This window comes from Calidris pugnax, unplaced genomic scaffold, assembly GCF_001431845.1.
Source record: "Calidris pugnax isolate Ruff unplaced genomic scaffold, ASM143184v1 scaffold18, whole genome shotgun sequence".
NCBI lineage: Eukaryota > Metazoa > Chordata > Aves > Charadriiformes > Scolopacidae > Calidris > Calidris pugnax.
In genome coordinates, this window is record NW_015090812.1 from 3,778,049 (window position 1) to 3,802,805 (window position 24,757).

Genomic DNA, 24,757 nt, shown 5'->3' on the forward strand with positions numbered 1-24,757 from the left:
GGAGACGAGCCCTTGGAGGGCAGGGGCTGCCGGGGCCTGTGGAGCATCTGTGTGGGGCCGGGCGGTGGGGCCTGTGCCCCGGGGCGGGGTGGGGCCTTGCGGGGACGGGGCTGCTCTGCCCCCGGGGCGGCGTGCCCGAGCTCTCAGGCACGCACAGTAAGTGCTCGAAAAATCTACAAACGTGGCCAGCCCCGACCTTGTGGTTCCCCAGCTCCACCCGCGGCCTGGTCGGGGTCTCCCACCCCTCACAGGCCGTGGGTGCTCAGGGCTACCAGCCCTGTGGGGCCATGGAACCGCCGGCTGCTGAGGGAAGCAGGACCGCTCGCCTTTTGGTTCCCTCTTCTCCCCCTATAATGTCAGAATAAGCATATTTGTGTTGCGGGGTGGGGGGGAGGGAAGGTTAGTTCATTAATTCACCTTGAAAATGAAGCTGCTTTGGGTGCTAAGTGTTCTCTTCCTTAGCCTGGTCACCCGTGGCTTTATAATTTCCTCTGGATCTCCTTTTGTTTAAATGATACAGCTACAAGTGCATCGGGAATAGCGTTAAGCCAAGCGTTGTGTAAAAATAGTAGAGTCCCTGAGAGGTTGGCGGCGTGATTTTGGTTTGAGGAGCATTTGCTGGGTACAGCTCTGTCTGAACCAAAAGTAGTGAGTGGTAAGGGATAAAAATCATGTTGTGAGTGCTTCTCGCTCTTTCTTACGTGTCTGCATTTAAAGCTAGACTCAAATCTGCTCATAAACAAATTGTTCCTTCGTTTGCCTGCGAGTTTACCACATTTTTTCCTCTTGTTTCTTGGGTCTAAAACCCCCCTTCAGCTCGCAACCCTTCCCCCCACCCCATTTATAGCAGTGCTCCAGCAGGCCACATCTTGGCAGTTGGGATTTATTATCCATTCTCATTGACTGAGCTGCAGGTTTTTAAGATGTTTCGGCTCTGGGTGACCACACCGCTCTTCCTTTTGAAATCACCAGGGCAGAAAGAGCAGGAATAAGCGTGAGCCTGCTGCTGCTGGAGGGAGCTCTGGGTAGGCAGCCAGGCTGGGAAGCAGAGCCCAAAGCTGTGCTGGAGTCTGCTGTGCAGCTCTGGGCTGGTGGCTGAGATAGAGTCTGACATTCTTGTGCTGGACAATGCAGGGGCAGGGAGTGCTTGAACAAAAATGGAGTGTTGCAGGCATCATTTTGGCTTGCAGGTTTTTCTGAGTCCCCTGAGATACACGTGCAAGATGCTCAAGAGGGATTTCTCAGTCCTTCTCTAAATAACGCTCAGCTGATGAGCACATGCCGCTCTTCATCGTGCTGTTTTTGATGCAGGGCTTGTGTTTTGCAGACAATGAGTGGAAATGAGGATGACTGGCTGGCTCTCAAACCCCAGGAACCTTCTCCATCCCAGTGCTGCGGCAGCGGCTGCAAACCCTGCATCTATGATGTCTACGAGAAGGAGCTTGCACAATGGGAACGGGCCAAAGCAAAGCAAGACAAAAGCCTCCTCATGGAAAAGAAGGAGCAGGTCAATTTATCTTCATCACATCCTAGAGCCAGTGCTTTGATGGTACTTGTTAGCGTGTGGGGCTGTGGTGATGGGCGAGGGATGCGGCGATAGATTAAAGCGGTGCCTTAAGAGAAGGCTGTAAACGCAATTCCCCAAACTCTGCCTTCCCCAGCCGCCCTCCCCCTTTTGCCTGCTCTCTCTCTCCCTGCTGTAATGTGATTTTCCAAGTGTCGGGTTCGCCCTGGTGTCGCCTTACAGCCCTGGGTCTGCAGCTTCTCCTGGCTGGGGGACCCCAGCCAGCCAGAGCCCGCCCCTCCGCAAAGCGGGAGGGGGCGAAAGGTACAAAGAACCACGATTTTCTCCACCTTTTTTCATCTTTTTCCTGGTGTTTTTAGACTCGTGTTTTGAGGCTGAAAAAAAAGCTGCATCGTGCGTGGTGGAGCAGCCGTCTTCAGAGTGTAATTTTAAGCTTGTCAGTGCCCCTTTACGTAAGATTGACTGTGCTGTGTCAAGCAAAAACGATCAGCGTTGAAACAATACTTCCTCGTCGCAGTGGTCATCAGTAGGTTTCAAAGTTGCCCCCAAAGCAGCACTCGGCTCTTTTGGCAGTATTATTTCTGTTTGTTTCCAGACAGGAGAAAATGATTGCAGTGAGTCATACCGGGATGACCTTGCTGGAAGGTGTAAAAATGTAATTTAAAAAGGGGAGGGGGGGGAAATGTAAGATCCCAAAGTGCATGCTGCAGAACATGATAATGAATCAGCAGAGAGCTGGAATTTGCGCTGGGCCCCACATTTAATACACAGTCTTCTGGAGTCCTGAGTATCTCCGGCACTAAATTAGCACACACGTTTGCTTCCAAAGAAAAATGAAATAATAAAAGACACCATCTAACCAAGTAATTATTTATTGTTGTTCTTGCAGAGCAATAATTCAGAGCTGAATCCAGATACATTTACTGCATTCAACATTAGCTCGGTGGAGCAGCTAACAGAGGACACCTACCAGTACAAATTTGAATTACCGGGAAATAGCAGTCTGCAATTGAGTTTAGGACAACATATCGTGTTAAGGTATTGTTCTCTGTGCTAGTTAAACAGTCTGCATTATGTAACCTAATATGTAGGGTTTTTGTCAATAGACAAAGGCTTCATACCAGGCAAATCATAATTTCTATACCTCTACAATGACACAGATGAAAGAACTTGTGAGCTCGCTAGCTCTACTAATTTTATGGTAAAAGCCCTTCCAAAGCTGTATTTTTCTTCAGCATTATCCTTGCGTCGGTGGGTCAGAAAGAACTAGGTGTGATTAAGAAAATCCATTTGCAGAAAGAAAGACTCAAAGAATAGTTGTTACAACAGATGATTTTACTCCAGCATGTTGGAATGAAGACAATGAGCAGCGCTTACCCCAGAGCTCGGTATTTTAGGCCCTGTATTTTGGGGTAACTCAGCACCCCGGGGTGTTACCCAGGGCGTCCAGGTATTTCCTGACTGATTCCTAACAAAGCAACCCTCCTGTGTAGTTTATTGCTTGCCAGAAAGGGGCCACTTGGGAGAAGTTTATGCCTCTCTCAGCCATCTGGGGTGATCATTGCCAGATAGAAAAAACCTCATGTTACGATGCCATTGATCTGTATCTGTTGACGTTATTTGTACGTTAACAGCTGATGTATACAGCTGGCTGGCTGCTGAAAGTGCATGCTTCTCCCTTCAGCCAGCTCTCCTAATGCAGCAGAGGAAAAGCTTGGGTCACTTCAATCAATTATGGTAGTCGGTGGTACTGAGCAGGGTGGATATATTCTATGGGAAGAGGAGACTAACAGGAAAACACGGTGTGTATCGCCAAGACCTCAGGTCAAGGCTGTGCCCCAGCTTTCATTATCTAATTACCAGATGCTGTCCAAACACAGAAAGGAACGTAGACCCCGGCCCAAAAGGGGTAGCAAACTTAACCGTGAAAGCATTTTCTCTCCCCTTTGCCATTCTTGCACATTCGGCCGTTTTCTCACAAAACAGCTCAAACATCCTTCCAGGGGTGTGTCCAAGAGCTGAATGTGTGGTACAGCTGGGGCCACCACCAGGAAAACAAAAGGTGCATTTAGCCATTATGTTCCCCCTGGATATTTTACCTCGGGAAGGGAAATGTTTTGCATCTGTGCCCAGGCCAGGCCACTGGGGAGAGGACCTGCTGCCTCCCTCATCTCCCCGGGGAACTGCAGAAGTTGGATAATGCTGGTCAATGACCCAAGTCACAGTGGGCTTCTGTATTTCTCTCTTCAGAGGAGTGGTGAATGGTTTGGAGGTCCAGCGAGCCTATACTCCGATTAGCCCAGGGAATGCAGAAGGGTACTTTGAAGTTTTAATGAAAGTAAGTAAGCCCCGACGATGTGGATTAGACTCTAAGGTGCTGGGGACTCTGTTTTCTTTAGGAACCGAGCTTGCCGTCAGCACTTCAAATGAGACTCTCTCAAATCCCTCATGGCCCGTTTCTGTGTTGTTTGGAAGCAGTTGCGCTCTGCTGATAAAAATTGCAGTTTTTCCCCACAAAACTGAAAGCAGAGGAAGGTGACACACAAACAAGTGCTTTGCGGCACAAGCCCTGTTACGCTCTTGGGAGAGCCTCTCGGGAGCCCCGCAGTCACCAGTGTGGAAAGAGCCCATTCTACTTCCCCAGTTTCATTTTGCCTTTTCAATCTGTCTTTGAAATCACACCCAGTCATCAGCCCAGTTGAACCACTGATTTTGGGAAGTCTTTGCCCAGCTGTTACCCCCCCACCCCCCGTACTTTGTGTTAAGAATACTCCTAAAAGCAATATTTTCATTTTGTTGAAAAATGTAGATGGACAATAGGCTGTCCTTTTTGGTTTGTGGGCAGGGCTCTGGAGCTGCCTGCAGCCCAAGAGGGTCCCTGTGGCCCACAGGGCAGAGAGGTGGCCCACGGGCACAGGCTACACCTACTGGGGTGGCAGAGCCCCATTTTGGATGAGTGTTCTGGCCCTTCTGGAGGCCACCACAAAATGCTGGTTGAGTTCAAAAGTATTTTCTAGGAGAACACGGCTGGAAATTTGTCAGAATAAAGTCTGCAGGGCCCTCATAAATGATGACTTTGTGTGGAGAATATTGAATTGAAGAAGATTTTTCTGATACTGCATTAGTATGTCACCAGTGATTCCTCAGGGCAGACGAATAGGTGTGAAATTCAGACTGCTGGGTGTCCCAGGGGGCTTGCAGGGAGTGACCACTTGTCCTCTGCCTGTCTTCCAGGATTTCACATTTTGGGGTTTATTATGCATTGTACGTTCTAATGCAAACCCTGTTCTTTAGAAAAGTGTACAGCTTCTATAGGACACCTGTGGGAGGGTCATTTCACCATTCTTGTGGCAATTGGTGTGTGGTAGGGGAGAGAAATGTTGCATTAATAGGATACGTTCTCAGGATGACTGTGAAATTTCATGTATACTTGGTTATTACTCACAGGTTTTGCATTTCAATAATAATAGTAATGATTGTAATGATACCTTTCCTTTATATAGAACCTTTCATCCCAAAGGGAGCTATAGTTATTCTCTGGCAGTGACAAAAGAGGTTGGTTACACCCAGTGTAAAGCAGCCATTTTTATAACTCACTCTGTAGGCTGTGGTATATTTCACACTATTCAGGCAATTTTGGAAAGTACTATATTATTATTATTACTATGCAATCCAAGCACTGTTCAAACCCTTCTGTCTCCTGTTATTACAGCATTGCATTTGTGATACTACAGTTAAGAGTGAAGGAGTTGCCATTTACAGAGCATAACCCTCTTTTTGAATGATTTTATAATGTTAGGGTTTCTCTCCATGTAAAACCGGGTGTAGAAGTTTTCCCCCAGGAGATAATTATTTTTTTCTTTTTATTTAGAAAAACTCATTTTAAACCCACTCAATCACTTCTCACTTCAATTTTTGGAAATAATTTTGGTGAAAGAAGGATTGTTTTAGTTTCCATTACCCTGGTCCATTGGGAATAGGCAGTAAGTGAGGCTGACTTTCCTGCTCTTGCCTTGGGTTTCCGTATATATTTGAAGAGAGTAGCTATAAAATACTGCTCCTTTGATGCAACTGCACACTCTTTGCATGAGACTTAGTACCTGCCCAGAGCCCTCTGAATGTAAAGTGTTTCTGACAGTAACTCAGAGCCTGGACGTGTGTGTGTGTGTGTTATGCGTTTACCTTTTGAATGTAACAGCTGGTGCTAATAGTTCTTAATACTTCAGGTATCTTGTTTAAATGAGGTTGTTAGGAGGGGAGGAGCATCTGTGTTCTTTATTAGCTACCACTGCTTGCAAGCACACGCTTGCTCACTCGCTTTTTCTTAGCTTCTTTGCGGTTCACCAGTTCTGTTTGTCTGCAGTGCAGCTTGGTGGCCAGCCAAGGCACTGGGGTGTGGAGCTGGGCTCCTGTCCAATGTGCGTGCAGAAAATACCCCCAAATATGCTTCTTTCACATGGGCTGGAGTCTTCCAAGGCTTATATCACATCTCATCTTTTGACCTCTGGTTGTGTTGCTCTTCCTGGGGTTTATCAGTGGCATCGCCTCTGTACAAGACCAGTTGTCTGCTGCTGCTGTTGGGCTTATCTGCTGTTTAGACCAGCCCTTGTTCTCCAGCCCAATCCTGTGGCCATTCACAGAGTCACAGAATGATACGGGGTTGGAAGGGACCTCTGGAGATCATCTAGTCCAACCCCCCTGCCAAAGCAGGTCCACCCAGAGCAGGTTGCACAGGAACATGTCCAGGTGGGTTTTGAATGTCTCCAGAGGAGGAGACTCCACCACCTTCCTGGGCAGCCTGTTCCAGGGCTCTGCCACCCTCACAGCAAAGAAGTTCCTCCTCATGTTTAGATGGAATTTCTTATGTTCAAGTTTGTGCCCATTTCCTCTTGTCCTGTCCCTGGCCACCACTGAAAAAAGACTGGCCCCTTCCACTTGACACCCGCCCTTTAAGTATTTATAGGCATTGATCAGATCCCCCCTCAGTTTTCTCTTCTCCAGGCTAAACAGACCCAAGTCCCTCAGCCTCTCCTTGAAAGAGAGATGCTCCAGGCCCCTCATCATCTTTGTGGTCCTAAATTCTTCTGTGCATGTTTGTTCTCATTAATCATAAAGTGGTCATACATATGGGACATACAGGTACATATATGTGTATCTCATGGCTACATGGCTGCTTGGATGAGCTCTTCATTTTCTAGCCTCTCCTTGCTCCTCTGTTCCTAGCAAGCACTGACCCTCATCAGTCAGGAGTGAATTTAGCATTCCTGCAGGCAAAAGCCTAGATAATATTGTTTGTGCCTGGTAGAAAGTAAAGCAGATTTGGCTAATGTTTTTCTTCCGTGAGGCCCAAATCAACATAATTTTTTTGAAAATGTGAAGCATCCAGATGATTTGTTCTGAAAACAAGAGCTTTATAAATGAGTAACCTGACTTTGGGTCACTAATTGTATCAACACAGCATCTGAGAGAATGGAATAAAGCAAGAGCTAAGCAGTGTTTATGTAACTATCAGTACCCAGAGGGCGTTTGCAGACCCCATACCCTGAGATTTGGAGAACACTCGAAGGCTTGGACTGTGCTTTGCATTCAAGACACTCTTCTCTGTGTGCTTTGTAAGCAAGAACTATGATAAGCTTTTTCCAGTTTTGGAAATTCAGACTGCATGAGAGTGGGTTGTGTTTACATTACAGTGAAGCTGGAATGGATCCAATATGATTTAATTTAAATGTCTTTGTTTTGGGTATAACTTTGAGTTATTTTTCAAATAGAATGATCTTTCTTTCTTTCTAAATGCATGAAATGTTTTTTTGTCCCCTTCTTGTTTAAATGTAGATAACTTTATAATTGACTTTAAGCTGGGAAACTTTCCAACGGAGTATAATTATTCTTTTCTTTTGTGCAATGTTTTTTATTAGTGCTATGAAGCTGGGCTAATGTCACAATACATAAAAACGTGGAAAAAAGGAGACATGGTCTTTTGGCGTGGGCCGTTTGGAGGGTTCCCATATCGACCTAATAAGGTTAGTTCCCTAAGAGATGTGGGATGTTTCAGCTTGTGGCAGCAAGCTTTGTTTAATGCTCCAAAGGGAAGACATCAATTTGATTACTGTTTTCATGATTATTTTAGGGACTTCCTGGATTACTGTACAGTACTGCAGCATTAGCAGTCAATTGGAGAAAGTACACCTTATTGAACTGCAGAATATTTAAGAAGGAAGAGGAGAGGGAGGTGGACGGGAGACTGGAAAATATTAGCAAGGCTCTGTCTTCTTCACTTGCATGAGAAGTTCCTGGTGTGTTTAACAGAAGGAACTTTATTTTGCAGCAGCAATGAGTGTGGATGGGTGCCTTGTTGGAACCACATTGCTGGTTTGTGACTGAGCGCGAGCGAAGGAGAGGTGTTGATCTTTTTCTCTCTTGGGTATTCCCTGAACTGTGGCAGCTCCAGTGAGGTGTCACATCACCCAGCCACTCTGCAAGTGTTGATCCCACCTGCTGATAGCAGGCTCTCTGCAAAGACAGGCAGATCCAGTGTCAGGGGAAGGCTTCTCACACATACTAATTCGATTACTTAATTCTGACCTTTCAAATGAGGAGCAAAATTGAAACACTGGTCATTAAGATACCAAAGCCTTGTTCCCCGCTCCCAACAACAAAAAAAATAAGGCTGTGAAATGCCAGTGGCCAAGCTCAGTGCAGACCAATAGAGTTCTGCTTCCTGAAATACTCTCCCTACTGTTTTTATTCTACTGTTCTCTTCTTAAAAGCTTCCAGGTAATCACTTGGGACAGAACATGGCAGTCATGCCTAAAAGTGGCTGCCTTCAGGGGCTGTCTGGGTGATCTGTGTACATGCAGTTTGCAAAGCACCTGAGCAATCATTATAACAACTTGCTGTAGAAGCACTGTTTATTATTTATTAATTATAACAAAGTCTCCTAGGAAAATTGTCTTTTATCTCTCCTTGCTGCCGGTAGAATAGGATTCAGATTCAGGCAAATCAGATCCACTCACAATAAACTGCCCGGACAAAACAGAACACAAGCAGCCTCCTGGCTTAATAGGACCTTAAATCTCACTTCTGGTGTTGGTTCACTGGCTGGCAACTGGGGGAAGTGCTGGGAACCTTCTGTCCTCCTACATCTCCTCCTCCTCCTTACTGCCTAACATCCCTATTGCGAGTGGAGTGACTGTCCCCCCCCCTTGCAGGTGAGAAGCACTATGAGCTACTGGTAGCTCTTTGAGAAAAGTGAGATAACACACCAGGAAGATACGTGGGTCAGGACAGAGAAGAAACAGAGAACATCCAGGATTGTAGTTTGCAGCATCCAGGATAAACAGAGGGAGCATTTCCAGTGGGAAGAAAACAGACAGTGGGTCAGCAAAGTGTACTGCAGAATTTAAACTGAAATAGAAAAATTTATCCTAACTTCAGCCTTGATTTAAACTTCTATTTGGGTAAAATCCAGTTTCGTTAGATTTGGTGTGTAAACCCTGGGACTGCTATCTGTAGCCCTTTGCAAAAAAATGCATTCTGAGATTTGAATTTACCAATTCATGACCTCCTGATATGTTCTCCCTCGAGGCACCCTTTACCAGTGTGGCAGCCAGGACAAATTGGCCATGAGCACATCTGTTTCCAGTCGCCACTGCTCATTCGAAGTTCTCTGTTTTGTTGTCAGTACGGAGAGCTCCTCATGCTGGCCTCTGGTACCGGCCTCGCACCGATGCTTCCCATCCTCCACTCCATAACAGATGACGAAGAGGATGAAACCTTCGTAACCCTCGTTGGCTGCTTCCGTACCTTTGACAAAATTTATTTGAAACCTCTTCTCCGGGATCTGGCCCGATACTGGAACGTCAGAATATTTTACGTCCTAAGCCAGGTAAATAACTGGATATGAGGCGTGTTCGTGTGAGGGTTCTGTCTGCTGCATCAGCCTCTGCCTCCACTGCTTTTCCATGAGCATTATCTTAATTCTTTCCCAGTCATCAGGGCTATTTTGTGATCCAGTAGCTGCTGTTCTTAAATCTGCTATATATTCTCACACTGCTGCCAGTCTGGAGAATTTCAGGGAAGCGACTGTCACTGCTTGTCCCTCTTTCCTTCCTTGGTAGCTGTTCTGCTGGGATGGACCCTCAGATTCATAGTCATTGTTGATTATTCCCCCCCGCTGCTTCAGATGGTTGTTGCTGCACCTAAATATTTGTGCAAAGAAAACTTGATTCTGGGAGACTCACAGCAAATAAACTATTTCTTCTTTCCTAGCACCACTTCCTTAATCTGTCCTTATCCTGCATTCCTTGCTCATGGTTAGAGCTTGCTTCTTCTAGTACATTAACACCAACTTCCCAGCAATTATTTTTCCCAGCTGACCCATTTTTAAACTTCTTTAAGTTCTTTCCCCCCTCAGTAAAATTATTTTTTTTCTGCCAAATCCATGGGATGAGGGCATACCTCTCAGTGGTCTTACATTTTGTGCAGTCTTTTTCATTTCCGTTTGGTCCCAAAGTTGCCTGTGTTCTGCATGGATTTGGTAGTTGAAAATAATTTCCCTCAGAAATGAGGATTCATTGCAGGGAGGATATAGAAAGAATTATTTATGCTAAGGGAATGAACCCCGTTGCATTTTTAGTTTCTCAGAGGAGTCTTTTCTTGTATCTCTCATAGTGGATCTGCCTCATACATTATGTTCTACATACGGCTTTGGGAAGCTGTGATTGGGTATAGGGAAAGGGACTTGTGACTTAGGCCCCCCCTCAGCTGCTCTGTAGGAGCATAACCACTGATTGTCTCTGGTGACAGGGTTTAAATACCCTTTTCAGGACAGTGCTGTCTCAAGACCGTGAGGAGGTCTTGAAATTCAATCAGTGAAGGGCGAGAAACCCCCCTGACCCCTGTCAACACTGTCTGCCCTGAGTGTACATCTCTGCCTTTCTTCTCTTCCCTTAGCAGGTTTGTGGTGGTCCCACACTGTCTTGTCCATCCTCCCTTTTAGGATTATCTATCTGTCTGTCTCAGTATTTCACTCTGCTGCCTGTCACCAGCACATCTGAGCACCTTCTGCTTCTAATCAATAGCAGGGGAGTCCCCACTGGATGTAACACCGGGGGATTTCCCATTTCTCATGGGATCAGAGCTGTGTTTGGAGCAGGGCTGGCTTCTTTCAGTTTTGGTCAAGGGAGATGGGACTGAAAGAGACTTGGGAATGGGAGAGGCAATAGAGAGGAATAGACTTGGGGTTTAGGGCTTGGGAATAGAAAAGGCGCTTTGGGAAGTGGTTCTCAAAGGAGATGGTTCTGCAGCATTTATTAGTGATAGATACACTCTGGTTTTGTTCACCTCTGGGTGAGTGGCGAGGTCCTGTGGCAGGGAAAGACTCAATCTGGGCTTTGGAAGAGGAAAGCAGCTCTCAGGAAGGGTCAGTTCTACCCAGATGGAGTCACAAGGGTGGAAAATGTCCTGTGCAGTACTCTGAGGGGGGGGGGGGGAAGTTTGGCTGTAAGCAATCAGTTGTGTTTTTTAACGTGGCACACTGCAAACCTTTTGCCTTTTCAGGAAACTTCGCTGGAAGAGCTTCCTCAGAGCTATCAGGAAAACACCTACCTGGGCCGTCTCGATGAAGACTTAGTGAAGACAATAATAAATTCCTGTCGAAGAAAGCCGTTTGTATTAATCTGTGGATCTTCTGCATTCAATGAAGATATGAGTAGATATTCAAAAACTGCGGGAATCGAAGAAAACTCCTGTTTTGTCTTTTAGCAGGATGTTCCTGACCTGAGGAACCTTAGACCAAGCCTTGGACATTGTTGTTTCTCTGCAGACATTACTCAAGATCGGTCATTTTGGTAGACTGAGTTCCTTGTGCATATATTTTCATAGGCATTTGGATCAGATGTTTGTCACCAGTATGATTCTCACTCTTGAGAGTGTTTTAAGGAACAGGTGCCATTCCAGAGTGGCTGCTATGTGACGTGCCACCCACACCTCAGGGAACAGCCTGGTAATTTTAATGGAAGTTTTCATGTGGTGCGATTTTAAGAGAGAGAGAGAGATCTTAAAAGCATTATTAAAAAGCCTCCAAGTACACAGCTGTGTTGTAACATGAAAACCAGTGATTTGCTTTGCAATCCCTGTTACTCTGGAGTGATACTGTGGCCTGTTAGGTGTCCAGAGGAGAGACTTCATCCCGAGGGAGAAGGCTGCCTGGCTTGAGGGAACAGCAGAGCCCCGGGCTGGCGCGCTCTGGAGTCCGTGGGGTTCATTTTGGTTGTGTCATTGTCTTGCTGGGGGGTGCCAGGCAAGTCACTTTGGCCTCTTTGTGCCTCAGTTGCCCCATTAATACACTAATACAGAGGAGGCAGCACCGATTTCCTCTGAAAAGTGCTTTTCCATCCATATGTAGGGAAAAAGCTATACGTAAGGATGCCCAGCAAGGACTTAGGTGGGCTGTCCTCCTGCCTGCGTTGCCTCCCCTGCCCCTTAACCCTTGAAATGCTGCCTGAGGACAGAAAAAGCATGTCCTAAAAAAAACACTGTGAGAAAGCATCCGGGTTGTAACTGCTCTCTGTCGGGGAGGGTGGTTGGTTGCTTTCTGTAACCTCTAAGTGTTGGATAATAGCCCTGGTTCTTTAAATTGAACCTCTTTTCAAATAAACAAGTGTTTTATTTTTGTCACAGGACTGTCACAGGTGCCTAAGGGGTGTCCCAGGTGTATAAGGGGCTTTGGTGGGGGTGCTCCCCTGCAGAGCAAGGGACAGAGCCAAGGGCCTGCCGTGGGGATGGCAGCCCCATGGCACCCAGCCCGGGCACCCCAGCCCCTTCCTTCTCTTTCAGACCAAGATGCTGCTGCCTTTCCTCTGAAATACTTTTGAGAGAGGAAGGAGAGTGTCCACTCTTTACTTTTTGAGACTGTGTTTCCCAACTACACCTGGAAACACAAGCTTTCTGCACACCTTTTTTGTGTTTTTTCCATTCATTCCTGGTTTATCCTGTGGGGGGGTTTCCCAGGCTGTGACCGATGATGTTGCGTTATCATTCCTGTCTCATTTTTTTACATAAATCAGATCATACACCTTACACAAAGGAAGTGGGGTTTGAGTTACTCAAAATAAGCAGCGTGCTCTGAAATGGTGGCTCTGATTCACGTGTTGGGAGGACGCGTGGGTTCCACTCACACCAGTGAGGTTTGTCTCTGGTTCCCACAGGCCTGGAATTAATCCAGTGTGGCTGCAGCTTTTATGTTAACTTCATCGGAGCAAGAGGTGATGACAAAGCCATCTTTGTCACCCAAAATTGGAAGAAAAAAGATTCAGATTAGATATCAGGAAGAAATTTTTTACTATGAGGGGGGTGAGACACTGGAACAGGTTGCCCAGGGAAGTTGTGGATGCCCCATCCCTGGAGGGGTTCAAGGCCAGGCTGGATGGGGCTTGGAGCAACCTGGTCTGGTGGGAGGTGTCCCTGCCCAGGGCAGGGGGTTGGAACTAGATGATCTTTAAGGTCCCTTCCAACCCAAACCATTCTATGATTCTATGAAAATAGGGTTCTGGCTTTGAAGGCAGGGAGATCCAGGGAAGTTGTCCATCGTGGGTCCAAGGCAAGGTCTCAGCTCCCATCCTAACTGTCCTTTGGCCACCATGGAGTGGAGGTTCTTCTGCTCGGCGTGGGGGTGATAAAATCAGGAGTTGCTTTTTCTGGTAGCTAGGAAGAGGGAGAAAATATTTACCTTGAGTATTGCCTACTCTGAAAACATTTCTTATATCCCTCTTGCTTTAAACGTTCTGCCTTTCTGAGATTTTGCTAAAAACCCACCCTTTTTTTTGCAAAGGCCCGAGGTAGAACTTCTCGCCGGCGTCGGGGGAGCGACGCCTTTCCGCGCGCGAAGCCGGGAGCTGTTCCTTTAAACGCAACCCCAATATGTCTGGGTATTTCAGCACATATGGGCCCCCGCCGCTAAACCTTTCCCAGCTGGTCCGGCCGTTCTGCCGCGAAGCCTCTCCTCTTTGTTCCCGGCGGAGAGGGAGGGTGGTGAGAGACGGAGCAAGCTGTGAGTGCTGCGGGTTGCAATCCTGCAGGGGCGGAGCGGGGGGAGGTGACAAAGGGGGTCTTTGCGAGACGTTCTCCGTGGGGGAGACGATGTCCTTGGAAGTATGAACTTGAGGGGGGCCTTTAAACCCCCCCTGGGCACTTTGTTCTCTATTTTTCTGCCCTTTTTCTCCCTTCCCCCTCTCGCCTTTTGTCATTTCTCAGGCTGGCTCTCCCACCGGTCCCCTCATCCCAACCCGGCCCCCGTGGGGACAGCCCCTTTCAGAAGCTTGCGTGGCATGGATGGAAAGGCTTTTGGGCAGGATTTTCCCTGCCAGGGGAAGAGGAGATGTTTCCTTCCCTTTGGAGGGAAGTGGTGGCGATGCTGTGGATCATTTGGGGATCTGTGGAGCTGGAGGTGTGTGGCAGTGCCGGTGGCCAGGGACTCGGACCCTGCCTCTCTACTGGGGTAGGGGTTTGCTGCCAGGATGCTCTGGGAAGCCCCCCACCCCTGCAGGGATGTGCCAGGCCAGGGGGCTTCCATTCTTCTTCCTCGTGTGCAGCCTAAATACCTTCTTAATTTCATCTCATTATTTCCTGCCTAAATAATTCCCGTTTCTCCTGGGGACCGCGTTTAAACCTTTGATCTTCTCTGAAGTCTCGCAGTCCTGATCACATCCTTTCTATTTGAATGAATCAAAATGCCTTTTTAACTTATGATTTATAAATTCGCCCACAGAGGAATAGAGGCAGCCCCTGACATGGCACACCTCGAAATCACCCACCGTGTCTTCTGGCCAGAGCCGGAGCACCCTGGGCTGATCCAGAAGAACTCTGGCCACTCCTCCACGCAGAAGGACCTGCCTGGCTCCTCTGCCCGCTCCCGGCTGGGGAATGGCCATCCCTGGGTCAGGGGAGGGTGAAAGTGCCAGCAGATGATGGATGCCGTCTCCCGGGAGCAGGGCTCAGCTGCTGCCCTCCACAGCCCCGGCCCCTCATCTCCTGGGGGTATCACGGACACGCAGCATGAAGCAGGACCGCAGGGCGTAGCTGGAGGGATGGAGAAGACCCGCCTTGTAGGTACCAGTGTCCTGGACACTCCGTGCTGGGATGTGCTTCGGTGCTGAGGCCAGCGGTGGAAGGGCTGGAGGACAGTGGATGTTGCTGGAGATGGATGCCATGAAGAAGAAGGTGTTGCTCCATCGTGCAGTGTTGGAGAAGCCCAGAACACGTTGTCCCCAAGCCCAGAGGATCGTGGCCAGGAGGGTTGAGTGCTTCCAGCAGAGCTGGAGCTGTGGTATGGAGATACCAGGATGCGGTGCCAGACCTCTCCTGCCCCTTTGCTGGGGGTACTGCCCACCCGTGTGTTGTACAAGGCACAGGGACAGACCTTGTCTCCAAACCCATTAGAGAAGTGGCTAATTAAGCTCTGCAGAGTCCCTGGGAGGTCAGTAGGAGATGTCCCAGCATCACAGCCATCTCCCAGAGCCTGTATCAGAGCAGGAGCTTTGTCCTGCTCCCCCAGGGCAAGGATGGCTGCCTTGTGTCTCCTCGTTCAAACATGCACTTACTCCTGGTGCTCATGGGGTGACACGGTGCCCAGCACCCCAGGACAGACACCCCGATGTCCCCCACTTCAGGACAAAGAGCTTCTGGCTGGGATAGCCCAATGCTCCCACCAGCCCTCAGCTTGGCTCCAGCGCGGCCGGGCAGCGGGGAGAGAGCCTGCACAAATATTATTGTTGTTATTATTACCCATAAATATATGCAGGCACTTAATGACCTTGGCATGGAGCATTTCCTGGGGATTAATGACCAGTTGGTGTTAATGGTCCTTAGCTGCACCTCGGGCCATCAGCTCCTCCCAGCCCATCATTAATCCACAGGAAATGTCTCAGGCATCGATCCTCATTGCTTAATTAATAAATGCAACTTGTCTCCCCGTCTGAGATTTACAGATATTCTCTGCTTCTTTCCCCGCTGCTTTGAAGGTGACATTTTTAGCCCAGGTCCCTCACGCCGGGGGGCCCTCGGGGGTTTTTATTTCCTGGCATTCATCTGGGTGTGGGTCATGGCAGCAGGAAAGTCCTTTCTCTTCTGGGCGGGAGGGAAGGAACTGAGACGGGCTGGGTTTGGGGTTTCTCCAGCTACGGTGGCACAGCACGAGGAGCACACCTTCCCCACCGAAAGCAACGGCTTGATGATCTCCAGCCGATTGCATCCAAGAGCCTGGGCGAGAGGGAGCGTGAGCCAGCGTGGAAGAACATGGTAATTCCCCAAGGCCTGAGCAGGTTCTGTAATAATCGATGGGGTTTGGTTTTTTTTTTTTGCCTGTGAGTCACAATTCATCTCTAATCTTCCTCGGGGGAGGTGGGATTTGCTCTCTTTAGTGCTCGCCGCTGCCGCTTTCCCAGACTGAGCGTCCCGCTGAGGCCGGGCACTCGCTGCAGGGATGCTTGACCCCACAGCCGGCGTGGAGACGCACCCGCTTTTAAATCCCCTTCCCCTTTAAATGCCCTTCTGGGCATTGGAATAGGCTGCCCAGGGAGGTGGTTGAGTCACCATCCCTGGCTGTGTTTAAGAACCGTTTAGATGTGTTGGGGGACATGGTGTAGGGGAGAACTTTAGAGTAGGGTGGATGGTTGGACTTGATGATCCCGAGGGTCTCTTCCAGCCAAGATGATTCTGTGATTCCCTGTTTCTCTGGCCTTTACCACCGCTTGGCTTTGTGCAGTGGGTGCCGCAGTATAAATCACCTTAATTCCTGAGGTGCTTTTTTTCCTCGGTAAGTCTGAAATTCCCATTTTGGTTCGCTGGCTTGCCTGGTGAACTAAATTATTTTCATAGCCCCTTAAGGGCATATTGTCAGCCCAGACTTACTGCCATTATACACCATATCTGAAACATTAATATCTCTTCTAAATATAGTGTATTGACAAGGTATCTGGTATAGTGTAAATCCTTGGGACATTTGATCCAGATCATTAAAACTGAGTGAAGGAAGGGAGGAATAGATCAAGTTACCTTGCCGCTCTTAATTCAAACAAGCGATGAATTATTCATTCTGCTATTAATTCTACAGCCCTCCCGCTTTTTATTTATTTCTCTCTTTATTTATTTTTTTTTTCCCCTCCCAGATAGACAGCTCCGAAAGGATGCTCGGGCGCCGGTGAGGGGAGATTTGTGCCCGAGGATGGGGTGCGCGGGGGTGGGCTGCCTGGCAGCGCTGGCCGTGCTGTGCGGGGCTCTCGGGGATGCTCCCAGCAGAGGTAAGAGCCCCATCCCAGCTCCCAGTGGGGACCCTGGGGTTGGAGGGGGCTGTTTGTGGGTGCTGCAGTGCTGTGGGGTGCGAGTGGGTCCCAGCTCTCAGCCCACGCAGGGAGAGGGGCTCGCTCAGACCAGGGGATGCCCGGCTCGGTCCGGGGAGAGGAGCTGGGGTCTGCAGTCATGGGACACTGCTCTGTGCTTGAGTTTCTGCTTATTTTCCTGCATATTTTGAGTAGGGGTTATCGTGTTGTTTTGTCCAGGTGGTGCCTTTGTTAACTTCTGGAGTTGCACATGCCTATATAAAAATATATATACACACACACGCATATATATGTATGTGTGATGTATGTATGTGTGTGTGTTGCTGTGCATGTAATAAACCCCTCACCTCACCTGGATAAAACACCTCCCCTGGGACGCAGGGCAGTGTTAGCAGACAACACAGTAATTTGGGGGGTAGGGTGAGCCAGGTCAGCCCAATAATTAAGCCAGTGAGCCATACCCCACCCCAAAACCAGCAGGGCCTTTCTCACAAAAGGGCTGCCTCAGAAATCAAAACCCCTCCCAGCGCCGGTGTGGGTGCTCCCCCACTGCCTGCACCCACCTGGGCTTCCTGGAGCACCCCGAGGCTCCCAGCCCTTAGTCCAGCAGTCTGCTTGCCCTGTGGCTACTCACTTCCACTTATCTATTTATTTCAATAACATTATTCCTTTAGTACCAGCCCCGCATTGCTTTATTGCCTATCCCTGGCAATTAGCAAGGCGATTTTAGATCTGGCCAGCTTTGCTGCTTGTGCAAACACACACACACCTACACACACACCCCCTCACCCATTTGCCATGGTGCTGCATCCCATCCATCCGCAGGACCCCCCCCACCTCGCCGGGAGGTCACCTCACCAGCGAGCCTGATGGAAAGCAATGCTGGCTGGCTGACTATTGATTCGCAATATACTTGTCCCAGATTGATGGCAGCGAGCTCCCAGCCTTGTTTGGGAACCCACACATGTCCCCCACTCCCCCCCCGAGGCTACACAGGGGCTGCGTCCCTCCCAGACGTGATGTATGTGCCCGCTCCATCAGCCTCTTCACCCCAACCCTAATCAGACCCGGGGGCAGGTGGCAGCTGCACCCCCCTCCTCCTCCTCCTCCTTCAGCTTGTTGTATAATAACCGTGTCTCAGTATAAAGATTTCATTAGAAAATCGATCCCTACGTGCATAACTCATTGTTAAGCGCATCGAGCCCTTCGCCCCTTCTTCTATCGGTTTGAATTCACTGATATCACCCTTATAGGGAGGGAAAATTGTCAGTGGGAGGCAAAAAGCTGAAGTGGCACCAGCAAGCCTGGAACCACTGAGCCTTTAGAGCTCATTCTCCTATCAGGGTGGTGGGATGGAGTTGACGCTGTGTACTCCGTCTCCATCCTTTTGGGCTTCCCCCTGGAACGGAGACCTCATCACTCTCTACAACTACGTGAAAGGACACTGCAGAGAGGTTGGTGCTGGTCTCTTCTCACAGGTAATTAGTGAGAGAACGAGAGGGAATGGCTTCAAGCTCCAACAGGGTAGGTTTAGACTGAACATTAGGAAAGAATTTTTCACCGAAAGAGTGATAGGGCATTGGAACAGGCTGCCCAGGGAGGTGGTGGAGTCACCATCCCTGACTGTGTTTAAGGGCCGTTTAGATGCAGTGCTAAGGGACATGGTGTAGGGGAGGACTTTGTAGAGTAGGGTAGATGGTTGGACTCGATGATCCCAAGGGTCTCTTCCAACCTAGACGATTCTATGATTCTACCTCTGTGTCCCCCAGGCATCAAATGTGGGGGGGTGCTCTCGGCACCCTCCGGCAATTTCTCCAGCCCCAACTTCCCGGGGCCGTACCCCTACGAGACGGAGTGCACGTGGCTGATCGTGGTGGCCGAGGGCTCCTCCGTCCTGCTCTCCTTCAGCCACTTCGAGCTGGAGTACCACGCCGCCTGTGCCTACGACTACCTCCAGGTCTACAACGGGGCCGCCCGGGACCGGGGCAACCTCCTGGGTACCTTCTGTGGCCGCAGCCCCCCGCCACCCTTCTCCTCTGCCTGGCACGTCATGGCCGTCGTCTTCCGCTCCGACCGCCACGTGGCCAAACGTGGCTTCGCCGCCGCCTACCGCAAAGGTAGTGGGGAGGGATGGTGGTGGTGGAGCATCCATCCATCTGTCCATCCTCCCTCACCATCCTCATCACCCCTGCCTCCCCGCAGATGCCTGTGGTGGGACGCTGACGGGGTTGTCCGGGGAGATCAGCAGCCCTCGCTACCCCGAGAGCTACCCCAACGATGTCGAGTGCCGCTGGAGAATCGGGGGGACTGGTGGTGGTGGCACCCTCACCCTGGTGTTCGCTGACTTCCAGGTGGAGGGTGGCCAGGGCTGCAGCTTTGACTATGTGGCTCTTTTTGATGGCCCCACCGCCGCCTCCCCCCGCGTGGGACGCTACTGTGGCAATGCACGCCCTCCCCGCACCATCTCCACCACCCCCTACCTCCTCGTCCTCTTCAAGTCAGACTTCAACATCGGCGGCAGGGGCTTCAAGGCCCATTTCTATTCAGGTGAGAGGGTCTCAGGGGGGTGGGAAGGGTGTGGGGACAGGTCCCCAAGGTGGTGGTGGGGATGTTCTCCCTCCCATGGAAGCCGGAGGAGATGATAGCGGAGTGGAGCCCTTTGGAGAGGACTCATGAGATGGTGATGTGAAGTGTAATCAGCCACACAACACAAATGGCTTTGTCGTGGCTCTCCCAGGCCCCAGGCCATCTTTCTCTTGAGCAAGAGCCACCCTTCTCCCTTGCTCATGCCATTCCCTGGGGATACGGGTTTTCCCTGACTGCCCTTGCAGGACATTGTTGGCCTTGGGTATTGCCATTCCCCAAAACTGGTAGGTGTCCATCAGCCAAACTCAAGGCTGGGGAGCAGTGAGGTGGTGGGCAGAATGTGCTTTAGCAATAAAACAAGTGATCGCTCAGCCACCAGCTTGTCTGCACCCAGGTTTGCTTTCATTTTTTTCCTTTCCCCTTTTTCCCTGAGCAGGCGAATGCCAGGAGGTGTTCACCACCATCAAAGGGAATTTCTCCAGCCCTCAGTACCCCAACTTCTACCCCAACAACCTCAAGTGCCAGTGGAGCATCCACCTGCCCCCGGGCTACAGGGTCAAGGTCTTCTTCTTGGACATGGAGCTGGAGGGCCGGAGCAGCCTGACGGGCAGCTGTGACTATGACCACCTGGCCGCCTTCGATGGTGGTGCTGAGAATGGGTCCCTGCTGGGGCGGTGGTGTGGGCGGGAGAACCCAGCACCCATCACCTCCCGCAGCAACCAGCTGCAGCTGGTCCTCCACACCGACCGCAACACGGCCAAGAGGGGCTTCTCCATCGCCTATGTGGGAGGTAAGGTCTCACTTGGGTGCTCCTCAATGCTTTATTTCCAGTGGAACATGGCTGAGACCATGTCATTTCTGGAAGGACTGTGCGGTGAAGATACCCACCTGCAGGAGCAGAGGACCTGGCTCTTTAGGGATGGGGTGGAGAAGACGTGGTGGGTGAACTCCGGCCCTTGCAGAGTGTGAGATGCACATGTTCCATGTCACATTTAGTGTTCAGGAGATGCTTTCCAGCTTCTCCTCCCCTTGTCTCTGCCTCTGCCATGCTGCTGCTCCTCTCTCAAGGTGTGAAGGTGAGAAAAGCCAGGGGGGTTTTAGAGGACCAAAGCCCCATGGGAGGTGACCAGCTCAAGAATCATAATCCTGTTCCCAGATTCCCTGCCAGCACACGACTGAGCAGGCAGAAATAAACGCATCCTCTCCTCCACTGGCAATGGAGAGGCAGGACCCCCAGGGCACAGCGTTCCCAAATACACCCAGCCAGTCCTGCCCATCATCTCCCTGCCCCATGTCCCAGGTGCTCCTCATGTATTTGCCAGCCTTTGCACCTCAAAAGTCGATTAATTTATGGCATTTGTTGTATTTCAAGATAATTACGTCTGAGCTGACCTGTGTGTCAGGGATGATTCAGGCAGGGGCAGCCTCCCCAGCGGGCTGGAGCCAGGGCAGGGATGCTGGACCAGTTGCCCGGGAGCTGGGGTGGCTGGCCTCGGGTTTACGAGCTTTTATCCCTCAGCAGCAAAATCCTTCTTCAATTCCAGGGTAGCAGAAGGGATCTAGGGGCATGTGTCTCTGGGAGTAAGAGGTAGGATGGAGTTTTGTCCTGAGCCTCTGCAGACTCTGGAAGGAGGGATGTTGTACTGGACATCTAGTAGGGCTTTAATGTGCATGGCAAGCCTGTCCCTGTCATTGTCCTGCTTGTTTCTTACTGTTCTACAAGAGTGTGCAGAGAGAGAAATCTTGGTCTCACAGTGTCTGGTCGTGGAGAAACCCTGTTCCCAACAGAGGAGCTTGCAGACAGACAGATGGGATGCTAGCTGAAGAGTTGGGGAAGCCCCATCATGGAGAGGGACGTGACTTCTCCTGAGGCTCCTGCATCCCCTGCTACACACTGCTGGATGCGTGTTGGGGGAGGACAGAAGCTTGGATGTGAAACGGAGCCTCCCTCCGTAACACCAAGGCTGCAGCTATGTTTGCCTGGTGATTGGGGCATCTGCTTGCAATTAGTAACCCGCGTGGCACAGGCAACCACCAGCGCCCTGCAGGAGAGTGGCTGCCCTCACTGGCAGGCACCAGCCTCTCTGGCTTCCCTGGGAGCCCTCGGTGGCACAGGGGCACCTCAGCCTCCACAGCCCTTCAGCCATGCCAATCTTTGCCTTTCGGGCCCACAAAAGGGCATCACTTGGTTTGGGGGTATGTGATTTATGGCTTTCACGCCAGGAGAGAGGATCCATTTTTTCCTCTTCCTCCTCCTCCTCTTGATCTAATGCACTTTAGTTATTTGGTAAATCTTCTAATGGCTTTATAATGCACTAAGTGAAGCAAAATGACACTATTTTTTTGTATTGATTTTATTGCATCGTACCAGTTTCATAAGGCCAAGATTCAGAGGGAGCTGGAATAATTCAATAATTCATGCTGCCCAAGTGGTTGGTTCAAGCTGAGAGAGGATTAACTTTGAAGAGGGGGACATTTTTCTCCCTGCTTCTTTCCCTGCCTGGATGCTTTCTGCATCCAGAGGGGCCAAATATGGTGCCAGAAGGAGAATGAGGGGGCAGGGATGGGTTCCCCATTGCCTTGCTCCTCAGCATCATGGGCAACCCAACAGCAGCTCCCTACGTGGACTGTTCATCAGCTTCCTGACAAAAACAAATATTCTGGAGGAGGTGGTGGGCTGCTGATGCTTGGGACAGCATCCCCAGGAGGATGACCCAGGGCCAAGGACCCATCTCACCCTTCTCTGGGGACAACGTGGCAGCTGTGCAGCTTCGGGGCAGGTAAGCATGGAGGTCTCCTGAGATGCATCTCCTCCATTTCATTGCTGTAGGAGTGTCTCTTGCAGAAGTGTTGTAGGTGTAGGGGAGCTCTTTCCCCTGGCAAGCCATCAGCAAAGCTCTCATGGTCTAATCCTGGGCAGCAACTCAAGTGTTTTGCTGGCTTTGTAGTGATGGAGAGCAGCTGCTCGCACAGGTTACATCCATCCCTGCCTAGGGCAGTGACTGCACGATGCTGTTGCCCATGATGGCACATGGGTGTCACTCAGAGAGCTGGGAAGGAGGATGAGGCTCAAGAGGGCTGGTGGTGGGGTCTCTCCCTGGGGCATAAAGCAGAGCAGTGCCTGGGAACCAACCGTGTCTGACCTCGGCACGGAATGGGGCTAAAATATTGATATATATATAATAATGCTTTGTGCATTTTGGGTGTACCTCATTTTTCCCTGAAAACTCATCCCATGAGTCCTGGTGCAGCAAAACCAGGTACTGCAAGATGATGGTAAACTCATGAGGTTGATGTCCCTGCTACTCCTGGCACCTTCTGTCACCTGCTTCCTGTGTGATGGGGACAGCAAGCTTTGAAAGCAGCTGTGGCTCCTGCACTGAGCTGCTGCAGCCTGGGGAAATCCCCTCCTGATGGACCTTCACATGTACCAAGGTACAGTTTCTGTCCCAACAGTTGTGCCCATGAACGTCAGCTGCACCCGGACGGACTTCCACATCCAGATTCCCGTGCAGTCCCTGGCCCAGCTGGAGAGGAGTAGGATTTATCTGGGGACCCCCTCCTGTGCAGCCCAGGTGGTTGGCAGGGTCTTTAAAATACACACCAGGTTCGACACCTGCGGCACCGAATCCCAGGTAAGGGGTGGGCAAACCTTCCTTTAAAGCAAGCTGAGTAGGTGGTTAGCCCCATGCTGGTCGTACCAGCTGCAGAGAGGAGTTCCCAGTTCCTCCCCCATCTTCCCAGTGGATGCTGTTCTGACCCGTGGGCAACCACCCTCCAAACTCTTGTGAAAAAGAGCCCTGATGAGCCACCACCTTTGTCTTGCAGAAACGTAACAACACCTCCGTCATCGTCAGCACCCTCTACATCGATTTTTCAGCGGGTGACCAGGAGGACATCCACCAGTACGAGCTGCAGTGTGAGCCAAAGAGGAAGGAAGCCTCGGTGACCCTCATCGCCGGCCCCGACCCATCCAGGCTCAGCCAAGCAGAAAACCTGGTGGATGCCCAGCAGCGGGAGGGGGGAGCAACGGACGCTCGTGAAATCAAGAGCCAGGACACCAGCGACATCGTCTTCATCAGCATCTGCATCCTGGCCGGGCTCCTCATGGTCATCGCGGTGGTGGGGCTGGTGCTTCTGTAGGATGCTGCTCCCCACATCTCCAGGGCTTGCAATCCCAGCCCTGCCCAGGGTGGAAGCGCACCCCGAAATAACACCCTTCACCCCAGGCTGAGCACTAACACAGCTGCTCAAACAAAGACACGGCTCCCAGGCCCCGAAACGGAGCCTGAACCCAACCTCCACCTCCTCCTCCCAGTGTCTGAAAAATCTGGGCAATAGGCAGCCATTTCCCTTCCCAATTTGTTTTCCTCTGTCTCAATCTGTCCATTTGGCTCGGGAATGCAATTCTTGCTCTTCCTAACTCTTCCCGCACATGCTTCAATTTGTTTTCCCTCTGGTGCTGCTGCTTTCAGGCAAGTAACGTTGCTTCCCGATGGCTGCAAATCATCCTGTCAATTACTTTTAGCTGGATTCTTGAAGGTAGGAACCGTCCCCAAATATAGCAATATTCCCAACAAATATTTTCCACGCTCCCGCCCGTGCTGGGGGGGTACCGTAGAGCTGTGTTACAGGTATCTCCACTTGGCAAGTCTAGATGTGGCATCTAGATGTAGATGCTTCCAGGCGGTGTTTCTGGATGTCCACAGGCAATGTCATGAGACGCATCCGTCGGGTGCCCTGGAGCTCCTCGTTTGATCTTCACATCTCGTCTAACCCACCCGTTGCTCATGAGGATTCAACCTGAGCCTTTCAGCCACCAGCAGCTGGAGGGAAGGAGAACAGTCTCTCTTCCCTGTGTTTTCCTCCTTTCCAGCATGCCCAGGTGTCCACCATTGTGAGCTCCATACCAGCAGCGTTCCTGGAGTCTGAAACAGTGGTCACAGAGGTTTTGGTAAAGTTTTAAAGGTGGCTTCACCAAGAGGGGCTGGCTCCCCTGGGACTTACACAGGTTTTGCTGCCAACTTCAGTGACACCAGAACTTCCACCCTTGGTCCTCGCAGAAGGTGAGCTCAGCAGCCGAGAGCATGAAGATAGTCCTGTGGTCACCTGCACCTCCAGAAAACTTGGATTCCTCCCCAAGAGCCCTGATGCTACTGACTGCTGGCCAAAAAATCCCTACCTGACTCTTGTTCTGTACCAATGCAAAGGAAATTAACTTTCAGCATCATGGGGGGGTAGCTGTTGCAGAGCAGCCTGGGTTTGTCCTGGCATGGTCAGTGCCAGTGTATGGTGAAGCCAATGGGACATC

General features: G+C 50.4%; 2 protein-coding genes across 3 annotated transcripts; both read left to right on the plus strand.

Annotated features, from left to right (window-relative positions):
• The first annotated feature begins 30 nt into the window (after positions 1-30).
• On the plus strand, positions 31-12,202 carry LOC106886256 (NADH-cytochrome b5 reductase-like). The gene is made up of 7 exons (XM_014939014.1): positions 31-156; positions 1,328-1,507; positions 2,415-2,563; positions 3,776-3,863; positions 7,441-7,545; positions 9,207-9,410; positions 11,084-12,202. Exons 2-7 carry the CDS (start codon positions 1,331-1,333, stop codon positions 11,285-11,287), a joined length of 927 nt encoding a protein of 308 aa, XP_014794500.1. The 5' UTR covers positions 31-156; positions 1,328-1,330; the 3' UTR covers positions 11,288-12,202.
• Positions 12,203-13,545: 1,343 nt separating this feature from the next.
• CDCP2 (CUB domain containing protein 2) lies at positions 13,546-24,045 on the plus strand. 2 transcript variants are annotated; one of them, XM_014939062.1, is made up of 7 exons: positions 13,546-13,574; positions 16,690-16,821; positions 18,630-18,977; positions 19,063-19,407; positions 19,883-20,236; positions 22,903-23,081; positions 23,275-24,045. In XM_014939062.1, the coding sequence occupies exons 2-7, from the start codon at positions 16,746-16,748 to the stop codon at positions 23,587-23,589; spliced, it is 1,617 nt and encodes a 538-aa protein (XP_014794548.1). In that variant the 5' UTR covers positions 13,546-13,574; positions 16,690-16,745; the 3' UTR covers positions 23,590-24,045. The 2 variants fall into 2 exon arrangements, with proteins under 2 accessions (XP_014794548.1, XP_014794547.1); XM_014939061.1 differs by lacking the exon at positions 13,546-13,574 and adding an exon at positions 15,721-15,820.
• The last annotated feature ends 712 nt before the right edge of the window (positions 24,046-24,757 follow it).

What these genes read in the sequence shown, in the direction of transcription:
- LOC106886256 (XM_014939014.1), top strand. Translation starts at nt 1,331, where the DNA reads ATGAGTGGAAATGAGGATGACTGGCTGGCTCTCAAACCCCAGGAACCT. An exon ending in ACTTTGAAGTTTTAATGAAA is followed by an intron (nt 3,864 to 7,440) that starts GTAAGTAAGCCC and finishes GTTTTTTATTAG; the next exon opens with TGCTATGAAGCTGGGCTAAT. An exon ending in TCCCATATCGACCTAATAAG is followed by an intron (nt 7,546 to 9,206) that starts GTTAGTTCCCTA and finishes TTTTGTTGTCAG; the next exon opens with TACGGAGAGCTCCTCATGCT.
- CDCP2 (XM_014939062.1), top strand. Translation starts at nt 16,746, where the DNA reads ATGGGGTGCGCGGGGGTGGGCTGCCTGGCAGCGCTGGCCGTGCTGTGC. An exon ending in CGGGGATGCTCCCAGCAGAG is followed by an intron (nt 16,822 to 18,629) that starts GTAAGAGCCCCA and finishes TGTGTCCCCCAG; the next exon opens with GCATCAAATGTGGGGGGGTG. An exon ending in CCTGCGGCACCGAATCCCAG is followed by an intron (nt 23,082 to 23,274) that starts GTAAGGGGTGGG and finishes TTTGTCTTGCAG; the next exon opens with AAACGTAACAACACCTCCGT.